The 12,671-nt window shown below is 36.3% G+C and overlaps 1 protein-coding gene across 1 annotated transcript in view; it reads left to right on the top strand.

Annotated features, from left to right (window-relative positions):
- Positions 1-10,373, top strand: part of ASAH1 (N-acylsphingosine amidohydrolase 1) — a 33,758-nt gene extending 23,385 nt beyond the window's left edge. Inside the window, exons 6-14 of the mRNA XM_033104908.1 lie at positions 668-742; positions 2,032-2,077; positions 2,659-2,803; positions 3,336-3,390; positions 3,516-3,597; positions 7,270-7,401; positions 7,506-7,629; positions 8,054-8,110; positions 9,267-10,373. Of these exons, the coding sequence (XP_032960799.1) occupies positions 668-742; positions 2,032-2,077; positions 2,659-2,803; positions 3,336-3,390; positions 3,516-3,597; positions 7,270-7,401; positions 7,506-7,629; positions 8,054-8,110; positions 9,267-9,356 (806 nt within the window). The 3' untranslated portion in view covers positions 9,357-10,373. The remainder of the gene's footprint in view (positions 1-667; positions 743-2,031; positions 2,078-2,658; positions 2,804-3,335; positions 3,391-3,515; positions 3,598-7,269; positions 7,402-7,505; positions 7,630-8,053; positions 8,111-9,266) is intronic.
- The last annotated feature ends 2,298 nt before the right edge of the window (positions 10,374-12,671 follow it).

The raw sequence follows: 12,671 nt of genomic DNA, 5'->3' as shown, positions 1-12,671 counted from the left end.
TAGAAATCAAATGGAAATAAAACATTAAATTAGGGTGGGGAAAAAAAAACATGTTAAGTCTAACGCATTAACATACTCGTAAAATGCAACAGAGAAAAAGTGTGTTGTATATCACTGAATTAAATGCTGAGTTGTATTATTATACAGTTCTGGAAGAACATTCAAAAATTAAAATGTTTCATAATGGATTTTTTGGTAAGCTCTGCACTGATGTATATATTTCCTGTATTTCTATTTTCAACTTTGAATATTAGTCACACTAAAAGATCTGAGCAAAATACATATTCAGTATACAATCAAGAGCCAGATGTATTAAATTATCATATTTGAGCCCTTCCCCCCCAAAGAAAGCTAAAATGAAGCGTATTGATGAAAAAATGTGGACATTGTGTTGTAGTCAAATTTCAACATGCCCAGATGTTCAACTTGCCCAAAAGTTCCCTCTTTGGGAACTTGCTTTATCCTTAGTCAGCAGAGTGTACAGGCTGGTGAGACACCCTCACCCATCCAGCTGTTCAGGCACACTCAGACTGGTCTGCAGACACTTAGGAATGCCAAAGCAAAAGCTCACACAGTGAAGACAGTTCAACCTTTTCTTAAAAAAGAATTTTCTAACAATGTCACGGTTCTGTATATTAACCAAAAAATGTCCTATCTTTTCTCATAGGAGAAATTATTTCATTCAACATTTTCTATGAATTTTTTACCATTTGTACTTCAATAATAACAGAAGACAAAAAAGGTAAATGTGTGCTGAGGGAGGGTGGGCACTGCAAAGTACCTATGGAGCGAAAGAAAAATCTTCTAAACAAATAAAATTAGAACTTATACAATCTAGGCTTACTATGCAAATTCTCTGTATATTGCATACAGTTTTATGGATCTTGGTTAACTTTTAAAAGTGAATTGACACGGAATTACAAAAGATAGTTTGGGGAATATAATCAATAATGTAAAGATTTTGTAGGGTATCCGATGGACACTTGTCCCATTAGAGAGACCACTTCAAGGATGGTGTAGATGCCTGATCACTGCACTGTACACCTGAAGCTGAAGCTGAGCAATAATGAATGTCAACTATAATTTAATATATGTATACATATATACATATATATATATGTGTATATATATATATATATTACACACACACACAAGAAGTGGAATACAGCATAAGGAAGAGAGAGGTAGTAGATTGGGGGAGAGGGTAGTAGATTGTGAGGGATGTAAATGTCTCACTATTACATTGTTTTGTGCACCTGAAACTAATAGTAATAAAAAAAAAGTGAATTGAAAACTATCCTTATGTTAGGACTACTACTGTACTGCCTATTAAAGTTTAAAGTAGGCAAAAAAAAAAAATTAGAAGAAATATTTCAGGACTGTAAACATTCTTACCCGTCCTCATAGTCTCCCTATACCCAACTTCATGATTTGATATAAGTACTCCCAGGGGTGCATCATGATCTTTATATACATAATCATCCCTGCCTTTCCTTGGAGCTCAGGACAAATCTCCCATCATTTCCCAGCCAAGAGACCCTCTGTAGACCATCCTCACTTCCTGTGTTGTCCCTGGCTAATCCCCAGAGTACAAGGCACAGGATGATGTATCCTAATGCACTCTTATTTTTGACCTATACTCTGGGTATAAAGTCTGCCTGTACCTTGCCCCTGAGGTGTCGAGCTGTCAGTGACAGTGCCTGAAGGGAAGCATATCAGCACGTGACATTGGGTGAGGCTACAGTAGTGATGTCTGGGTAGGACTGTGTCACAGTGAACCAAAGAAGGACCACTGATCCTTTTCCCAGGATGTAATCTTTCCTGGAACCCTGTGCTCTCAGGGATCATAGGGGTTCTGACTAATGTGACAGAGATAACAGTTTGATCTTAAGATTTACAGTATCGGGATGCTGTTAATTCTTACTATTGGATTCAACAGTTAATTTTAACCAAAGTTAAGTGTCCAGCTTTTATTTAAGATCAATCATATTTTCATTACTGCTACTCTATGTCTCTTTTACTTTAAATTAGGTCATCTTTTACATGGGCGAAACATGGATTTTGGAATATTTCTTGGGTAAGTAATAAAAAAAAAAAACAAATGTTGTATATCAGTCCTTAAGAGTAGATTGTATTCCATTGATGAAAAGTCAGTCCCAAATCATGCTCCAAGTGTGACCAGAAGTGAAAAGACTGGATTCGTTCATTTTGAGACAGGATGGGCACACTCTTATCAGTTATTTGAGAATATGTAACTGAGGCGCACGCAGTGAACAGAAATCTGGAGCCTGCTTAGAGGCCCCAGATGCATATCTAGTTTTATTGCTTAAAAGGAAGAATAGCATTCTATTTTATGTGTCTTCTTGGCCTTTCTGAAAAACATATAACGGGTTTATAACCAGAGACCTAAATTTGAATCTGGAGCTTGCTATTTATAGGCTGTTATATTGGGAGAATTACTTACCTTTTCTGAGCCTCAGTTCTGTCATGTGAAAAGTGGAGGATAAAACCCCCCATATTGCAGAGTTCTTGTTAGGATGGATCATTAGGGATTAGGTTAGATAAAGTACCTAGAGTAATGCCTGGCCATGCCATCATATTCACCAGTCATCATTATCAGCGTTGTTCTTAAATTTTACTGAAATTTGTCTTTTGTAGGTGGAATATAAATAATAATACCTGGGTCGTAACTGAGGAACTAAAACCTTTAACAGTGAATTTGGACTTCCAAAGAAACAATAAAACTGTCTTCAAGGCTTCAAGCTTTGCTGGCTATGTGGGCACGTTAACAGGATTCAAACCAGTAAGGAATTTACTGTTACATAATTTTACAGGTAGCTCTGTGACCTGATTTTAACTCTCTGTGATGGGTAGAATCTAAGGAAATGAGGACCTAAAAAGAATACAAAGCCCCAGTTCATCCCTTTGTACTTCTTGTCACCTTCACGGTAGAAAAGAGGAGAAAGGAAGTGAAGGTTCCTGAGCCCATTCTGGGGAAGAAGCATGTGCCTGGATGTCGAGGGCTGGGAATATAAACCTGGAATCTGGTCCTGGGTCTCCCTCTCAGGCAAGTTAGGCATGAATTCTCTGCACTTCAGTTTCCATTGTCAGAAAAGTCTGGCCAATAACATCCCACCTACTTATCTCACACACTGGATGTGAAAATGCTTTGAACTTCTAAAAAGGCTCGTTGATAGAAGGTGATATGATCATGGTTTTGATTTATCTTTGCATTCCCCATTACCTACCCCAGGCCTTGTTATACCATATAAAGTGAGAGGGCCTTAAACAGGATGGTCTAAGTTTCTGACTTCACTGCTTTGTCTTTTTCCCAGGGACTATTTAGTCTTACACTAAATGAACGTTTCAGTACAAGTGGCGGTTATATGGGTGAGTAGAGAGTTCTTAAATGGGAATTTCATAGACGTTTTAAGAGGGAGCTGGACTAAGCCTTCTGGTTAATAGTCTCACCTTTTACAGGTCCTGTGACACTGTATATGCTTGATCTCTTACAGGTGTCATAGAGTGGATTTTGGGAAAGAGAGATGCCATGTGGATAGGGTTTATCTCTAGATCAGTTCTGGAAAATTGCACAAGGTAATCTGGGTACTTTATTATCAATTTTAATATTTATTTTTAAACTTTTTTATTAATATAATTGATGTATAACATTAGTTTAAGGTATACAAAACTGTTTTGATATTTGCATATATTGCAAAATGATGACCACAATAAGTATAGTTAACATCCATCACCACACATATTAGTTACAAATTATTTTTCCTTCTGAGAACTCTTAGCAACCTTCAATGACACAGTATTACTACCTGTAGTAACCATGCTGTACATTGGATCTCCAGGACTCATTTATTTTATAACTGAATGTTTGTACCTTTTGATCCACTTTACCCATTTCGTCTTCCCCCACCCTCCTGCCTCTGGCAACAACTAATCTGTTCTCTGTATCTATGAGTTTTTTTTTTTTTAAGATTCTACATGCTCATATAAGTGAGATCATATGGTATTTGTCTTTCTCTGATTTATTTCACTTAGCATAATGACCTCTCAAGGTCCATCCAGTTGTAGCAAATGGAAAGATTTCCTTCTTTTTTAATGGCTCTGTGTGTGTGTGTGCCTGTGTGTGTGTGTGCGTGCATGTGTGTGTGTGTGTGTGTGTGTGTGTGTGTACACGACATTTTCTTCATCCATCCATCCATTGAAGGACACTTAGGTTATTTCCATGTTTTGACTATTGTAAATAAAGAGGTGAACATGGGGGTACGTGTATCTTTTGAGGTAGTGTTTTCATTTCCTTCAGCTAAATGCCCAGAAGTGGAATTGCTGGATCGTATGGTCGTTCTGTTTTTAGATTTTTGACGCACCTTTACACTGTTTACCATAGTGGCGCCACTTTACATTCTCATTGACAGTGCCTTACCTTTTCTCCACATTCTCACCGTCACTTGATATATCTTGTCTTTTTGATAATGGCCATTCTGACAAGTGTGAGGTGATAACTCATTGTGGTTTCGATTTGCATTTCCCTGATTAGTGATGTTACTGTTTCCCCCGAAAATCAGACCTAGCCGGACAATCAGCTCTAATGCATCTTTTGGAGCAAAAATTAATGTAAGACCCGGTATTATGTTATATTATATTATTGTATAAATGTATTATATATCATATTATATTAATTATAGTTACATAGTTATATATTATATTATATTATAATTACCCGGTTTTATATTATAGTAAAATAAGATCGGGTCTTATATTAATTTTTGCTCCAAAAGATGCATTAGAGCTGATTGTCTGACTAGGACTTATTTTTGGGAAAACACGGTAAACATCTTTTCATGTACTTGTTGGCCATCTGTATGTAAGTCCTCTTTGAAAAAATGTCTAGTCAGAATCTCTGCCCATTTTTCAATTGGATTGTTTGGATTTATTATTATTATTATTTTTGCTATTGAGTTGCATGAGTTCTTTATGTTTTGGATAGTAACCCCTTATCATATATATGATTTGCAATTATTTTCTTCCATATAGTAGGTTTCCCTTTCATTTTCTTGATGGTTTTCTTCACTGTGCAGAATCTTTTTAGTTTGATGTAGTCCCATTTGTTTATTTTTGTCTTTGTTACCTTTACTTTTGGTATCAAATCCAAAATAGACATTGCCAAGATTGATGTCAAGGGGCTTACTGCCTGTGTTTTCTTCTAGGAATTTTATGGTTTTAGGTCTTACATTCAAGTCTTTAATCCATTTTGAGTTGATTTTTGTGTAGGGGGTGAGATAGTGGCCCACTTTCATCCTTTTGCATGTGGCATTCTAGTTTCCCCAACATAATTTATTGAAGAGATTGTCCTTTCCCTATTGTGTATTCTTGGCTCCTTTGTCATAACTTTATTAAGCACATATGCATGGGTTTATTTCTGGGCTCTCTGTTCTGTTCTGTTGATCTCTGTGTCTGTTTTTATGCCAGTACCATGCTGTTTTGATTACTATAGCTTGTAATATTGTTTGAAATCAGAAAGTATGATGCCTCCAGCGTTGTTCTTCTTTCTCAAGATTGCTTGGTATTGCAGGTTTCTTGGGGGGAGGAGGGAGGGGTCCATATAAATTTTTGGATTGTTTTACTTCTGTGAAAAATGCCATTGGAATTTTAAAAGGTATTGCACTGAACATGTAGAATGCTTTGAGTAGTATGGACATTTGAACAATATTAATTTCCCAATCTATGAGCATGGAATATCTTTTTATTTATTTGTATCTTCCATTTCATTCATCAGTGTCTTATAGTTTTCAGTGTACAGGTCTTTTACTTCCTGGGTTAAATTTATTTATTTTTGATGCAGTTGTAAATGGGGCTGTTTTCTTAATTCCTCTGATTGTTCATTATTAGCACATAGCAACTGATTTTTGCGTATCGATTTTGTATCCTGCAACTTTGTTGAATTTATTAGTTCTGACAGTTTTTTGGTGAAGTCTTCAGGATTTTCTATGTATTTGTCATCGGCAAATAGCAACAGTTTTACTTCTTCCTTTCTGACTTAGATGCCTTTTACTTCTTTTTCTTGACATCACTCGGGCCACTACTGCCAATATTATATTGAATAAAAGTGGTGAGAGGGGGCCTCTGTCTTATTTCTGATCTTAGAGGAAAATCATTCAGCTGTTCATCATTGAGTATGATGTTAGCTGTGGCTTGTCATATACTGCCTTTATTATTATGTCGAGGGACATTTCCTCTATACCCACATGGTACAGAGTTTTATCATAAATGGATGTTGAATTTTGTCAAATGCTTTTTCTGCATTTATTGAGATTATCATGTGATTTTTATCCTTCATTTTGTTAATGTGGTGTATCACATTGATTCGTGGTTGTGGAACCATCCAGTGGGACTAAAGCCCACTGGAGCACGGTGTATGATCAGTTTAGTGTATTGTAGTTTATTTTAAATTATTCATATTAAAATACAAAAATATTTTCCAGCATGTCTTCCATTGAAGAATTATTTCAGAATTTCTTAGGTGAAACTCATATGGAAATTGTGCGTGCGTGCATGTTTGTGTGTGTGTGTTGTGTGTTTGTGTCTAAAACAAGGAAACGAATGACTTGTTTAAGAAGTGCTAGGCATAGTGCCACTGTGAAGGGCACCTGTGGGTTTTTCTTGGTGTCAAAAAAAATCACCCATACACAAAATAAAAATTGTACAATAAAATATTCATTTAAATCATAATACCTATTAACCCAGAAGTTATACTCTGTGCGGGTGCAGAAATCTTATAATAATAGCAAAATTGCCGTTAGCCAGTACTACATCAAAATGACCTAGATTAAACGGGCATTAATTCTATTTTAAATGCTTTCCAGGGAAAAAAGATTCAGTAGTCTTTGAAAACTCACTTCAGTTATTAATAGCCCTAATTCTCAGTGTTCACTTTCTGTTCCCCAAATCCTATCTATGGTGGTAAATTCCATTTCCCCTTGTTCTATTGTTGAGTGAAAGGCACAGACAATAAGAGTGGAAGATGATCTCTTGAGGCTGTTTTGTTTGTCCTTCAGACTAGAAGGACTATTTCGGGTCTGTGTTTCATCACATAGGAGTCTGGGATTGTTCCTCCTTGAGCCCTGCTCACCATTCTTTAAAAAAAAAAAAATACACGTTCTTCAGATATTTGTTTTTGCTTAGTTTCCAGAGATAAAACATTTCCATCCCAAGTCAACTAAAAACGTTTCATTTTAAAAAAATGTTTCTATGTAGTTATGAAGAAGCCAAGAATATCCTGACCAAATCGAAGCTATTGGCCCCAGCATACTTTATCCTGGGAGGCAACAAGTCTGGGGAGGGCTGTGTGATTACACGAGACAGAAGAAAGTCTTTGGATGTATATGAGTAAGTACATTTGTTAAACCCAAATAAGTAGCAACTAAAACATAGGCTGACATATGTACAGGTTTAAAGCATGAAGCCTGAGAGGAATCTCTCTTTGTATCTAGACTTGACTCCAAGCAGGATAGATGGTATGTGGTTGAAACTAACTATGACCGCTGGAAAAATCCCTTCTTCCTTGATGATCGCAGAAATGCTGCAAAGATGTGTCTAAACCACACAACCCAAGAGGTAACAGTCACGATGTCATATACCGAAAGAAATGGTGACCATGAAAGTCACTTTGGCCTTTGAAAAATTTATAAATCTATTATTCAGTATCTCTCAACAGTTCCCACTGAGTTTTTGTTTAGAATTTAAAGGGCAAAATTTTAATTTAAAGGGCTGTACTTCCCTTTCTTATTCTAATGCTGGACACCATTCTGTGGAGTTGAATGACAGACAGGCAAGAATTAGAGAGAGGAAAAATGAAAAAGAAAAAGTGATACATGAGAACCATTACCTATGTTTTAACAGTGACTCTGAAGGAAATTCATGTAGTGGGTTGGGGGGAGGTTGGTTGAAGAAGGTCCTGGTTTCTAATGATCCATTTGTGTGGATAAGGCCGTTGACTTCTGTATTTAACTTACTGAACAAAACTATTTTTGTGTTTTAGAAAATCTCATTATCAACCATATATGATGTCCTGTCGACAAAACCTGTCCTCAACAAGGTATTTTAAAAATAAATACACACGCACACAATTTGCTCTTAAATGAAGAATTTGGTCCTGTGTTTTATCTTTTCCTGTTATATTGGATAAATCAGAGAGAATCCCAAGTCCACATTTAGCTTAAGGCTGATTTTTTTAAATGTTTTTGTGTGACTAAAATAGTAATTGTTGGCATGTGACAAAGAAACTGATTACTGTGGCTTGATGTCCAATATGGTCAGTATTGTTTCCAGCTTTACTTACATGGCATTGAATTAATTATAGTATTTCAATTTGACTTCTCCCTGTCAGGAATGTTATGCTGTACACCACGACTAACACCTAAAACTCGACAAAACAAAGTCTGAAGTCCGTGTTTAGATAGAGCTTTGTGTCTTGGTGGATTGAGGTTTCTCTTAAACTTGATTACATTCTTGTATGTTTTCCCCACACTGTAGCTAAAAAATTGCAAAAAGTTTCCTAATCATCCAATTTACTAGTAGTCTCCCCGTGTGTATTCTGCTTTTCCCATTAGTTCCTTCTATTCTTTGGTCCTTTTTCCTAACCCTCCCGAAAATCAGCGTGTCTCCGTTACCTCTGCCAGAACAAATTCCTCCTGCCCATTCACATGTGGATCAGAACCTGGCTCTTGCAGGAAGCCTTTCTTAAGCCTACTGACTCTGCCGTACTTGTTACGTTGTCCACAACACCTTCGTGGGCCCTCAGAGGTTATTTACAGATTCTGTGTGCCTTCCTGTGTGTGTGCCTTGTAACCTGCATGCCTGTAGTGTCCTCACTGCACATGCTTTCAGGATAAGGACAGCCAAAGCTCAACTGTTCAGACCTCATAGATTGTTAGGCTGCATGACTGCAGCTTACACAGACGGGAGGGGGAAGTCTTACAGCATTGGTTGTGAAGCAGTGTACCGCTCAGGAGTTAAGACCTTGTCAAGAACTAAAGATTCTCTCCCAAGCCAATTTATATTCATGACCTGGAATAGTCAATTGTTTTTATTATTTGGATCTTTATATTTTTTATATCTTATGTATAATGTTATATATTAATTATTTAATATTAAGTAACTTCATAAAGGAGTTCCACAAGTACAGAAAAGCTACTGAGGCAGGACATCTTAGAATTGAAGCATCCTTTAAGTAAAAATAACTTTTCTTTCAGCTGACTGTATTCACAACCTTGATGGACGTTACCAAAGGTCAATTTGAAACTTACCTGCGGGATTGCCCAGACCCTTGTATAGGTTGGTGAGCATACACCTGGCCTGCAGAATGCGTTGTCTGTGACATGAAGATGGGCGCTCACGTGTGGCTGCTAGTGCAGCCATCGGATCTCTTTCTAAAGACTAAGACTCAGGGCAGCTTCTCTTCACAGCATGAGCTTGTCCTTCTTGGAACGTTTACAATTCATAGGCTATTTTTGCCCTAACAGTTGATGTTTGTATTTACAGATAATTTAAGTACAGCAGTCATTCAGAATTTGCCGAGTTTCATTTCACTTAGACATTTGGGGATGGGGATAGGCAATTAAACTACTGGAGGACCCATTTCCATGGAATAAAGCTGGATTTGCTGTGGGCACTGAATCCAATATCCATGTGAGTGATAATTTTACAGTAAACAGTCCACATTATTCAGTTTTTCACTTTTATCTACATATTTGTTTTTCTGTGTAGCAGCCTTTTCCTCCTGTTTCTGCTTCTGAAGTTAATGTACTGATGTTTTTGCTGTTTGTGACAGCAAAGTAATTTCACTAACTTTGATTGGAGGGAGACAGACATTCATCTGTATATATGAACGGGCAATACCTGTGCCTTTGACTCGGAATTGTAGTCCTTTTTGGGGCTCATTAAGTTATACAAGGCAGTCTTTTATACCCAGAATTGAAGTGTTTCCTTTTTCATAATTACCCTACCTCCCAGCAACCCCAGAAAGTTAACTTCAAAAACTGAGTCCCAGGTTCCGTGAATTAATAGTAAGTAAACAGGTCAGAGTTGTGGAAAATGGAAGGTGAACCCATTATTTTAAACTCTTGTATCATTCATTTAACAAACAGATTTTGAGTTTTTCTTTCTGATCAGTATATATTTTTTAAAAATGAAATATTTACTAAAAATGTTTTTCAGAAATCAGTATTTATTAAAAGTGCTAATCGAACTTTTCAAACTTTCACAACTGTGAAATGCATGTTAAGCGCAATGATATCCACTCCATTTCTGTATTTTGTCAGTTGTATTCATGACATTCAATAAAGAGCCACTGGAAGTTGTGTCAGCTGTCTTGTGTGCTGATTGAGTGTATACCTACCTGTTGGTTTGAGGGTAGGGCTTATTAGGAAGAAATCAAAGTTGAATGTCTGAATTAAGGGTTATGTGTAAATGGATTATTCAATTTATAGAAAGTCACAATTTTACATGACTGATCCTTACCTCCTAACCCATAGTTATCAGCCCAGAGTGCATGTGTTCAAAGGCAGCTTTTCCTCCACACGGGTTTTGTTTTGCTTCCTCAAAACTATAGTGATGTCAGTATTATCTTACGTAGGCAAGAAGAATTATAAGAGGGTTTGTATTAAAATTGAGTTTGATTAATTAAACCTTTATTTGGATTTTGTCCCTTGTATACATATTTACTACATTAATAGCTCATTATTCTTTCTCACCTCTTCACCTTCTTCCACCTGGGATCATTTCCTTCTACCAAATGAAAGTTTTATTTAGCAATAGCATCTATTGATGCTATTTTCAGACTCTGTCTTTTCTTTGAAGGAAATTTTTGCTGGGCCCATAGTTCTAGATTAAACTGTTATTTTCTCTGAATACCACTGTTGAGAAATACGCTCTCAGTCCAATTATTATTCATTTGCAGGCAGTGTCTTTTCATTCTGATTGCTTTTAGGATCTTTGGGGTTTTTTTGTAGTTCTGAAGTTTCAGTAATGTTTCTGGATATTTTTTTCTTATTTAGAATTTGTTGGATGTGTTGTTCCGTGGTCATTTTTCATTGAAAATTCTCAGCCATTATCTTTCAAATTTGCCTCAGCTCAATCTTTCTCCTTTTCTTCTGGAAATCCAATTAAGATGCATGTTTAACCTTTTTTTTCCTAAGTCATAACCTCTTTCACACTTTCCATAGTTGTGTCTTTCAGTCTCTGTAATTTGCCTGTCTTATAGTTAAGCAGCTCATATTCTGCTGTGGCAAATCTGTTAAAGCCTTTCAGTTTCTAATTTCAATTATTATGTTTTTTATATATTGAATATTGGCTCTTTTACAGATCTAGGTAAATTTTTTTACAGATTATTGGTGTTTACTCATATTTCTAAATCTTTGTTATTAAAAATATTTATATTCTGGGCTTGGTAATTGAATGTCTGAAACCTTTGCAGGTCCGATTGTACTATTTCTGCTAGTTTATGTTTGTGATGCCTTGTTTCCTTGTATGTTTATTATTTGTGACAGCAAGCATATATTCCCACTGAAGCTTATCTGTGGAAATCCTTTGAGGACTGGGTTGAAAGTGGATTCTTTCAGAGGATTTTATTTACTTCTGCTGGGGCCTGAGGGGCACTACTACTATAAATTCTTGTCTTGATGGTTTTGTAGACCTTAGTGTATTCAGGGCCAGGTTATGGCTTTGAATTCTCAGGGAATATCCTCACACCAACAAAAGGGAGGCAGTTCTTGCAGTAGTACTCGGGATGCAGGTTATTTTCCCGTTAATCTTATATTGAGGATATTAATTCTTGGTGGGATTGGTTTTATTCAGGAGATGGTGCTGGAAATGGTTTTCCTTTAGATCTTGACCACTGGGTACCACTGGGGTATGTGTCCTGACTGCTAAACCCCGTGTGGCCATGAAAAAAACAAAGAAAAACTTCACTGGGTTTGGCAAATGCCCTTAAAAGCCAGTTTTAAGGCTTTCCTTTTCTCATCCTTTAGTTTTTGCCTGAGTATTCTTTAATTTCTGAGCAAATCTCTGCATTCAAATAAATTATTTCTGTGTAGTCTAATATACACGTTATTGTAAATGCAGGAGAAGAGAGAGTATTTGAATAATGGCTGAAAACTTGCCAAATTTGATGGAAATTAGAAACCCACAGCTCAGTGAACTCTAGGCATAACACACACACACACACACACCCACAGAGGCATATCATAATCAAGTTGCTGAAAATCAGATAGAGTAAACCTTAAAAGCAGCCAGATAAGACACATTATACAGAGAAGAAAATGACAGACTCCACACCAAAAAAACCATACAAGACAGAGACATGAAATGACATTTTTAATGTGCTGAAAGGGAAAAACAAAGTCAAACTAAATTTCTGTATCTAGCCAAAAGATGATCTAAATGATTGGAAAGCTACACAATATTCATGAATTAGAAAACTCAATATTGTTTGTATTTCCTCCAAATTGATCTGTTTGTTCAATGTAATTTCACTAAAACGTCAGTTTTTGTGAAAACTAGCAACATGGTTTTAAAATTGGAAATGCACAATTATGGACATAGAAAAGTCAAAAATTTCTGAGGAAAAACCAACTTACGAGAACTTACACTAATTTCAA

The sequence above is a fragment of the Rhinolophus ferrumequinum genome, chromosome 4 (genome assembly GCF_004115265.2).
Source record: "Rhinolophus ferrumequinum isolate MPI-CBG mRhiFer1 chromosome 4, mRhiFer1_v1.p, whole genome shotgun sequence".
Lineage (NCBI taxonomy): Eukaryota > Metazoa > Chordata > Mammalia > Chiroptera > Rhinolophidae > Rhinolophus > Rhinolophus ferrumequinum.
The sequence above is the reverse complement of the archived record's forward strand: the minus strand, read 5'-3'. Positions and strand labels throughout refer to the sequence as shown.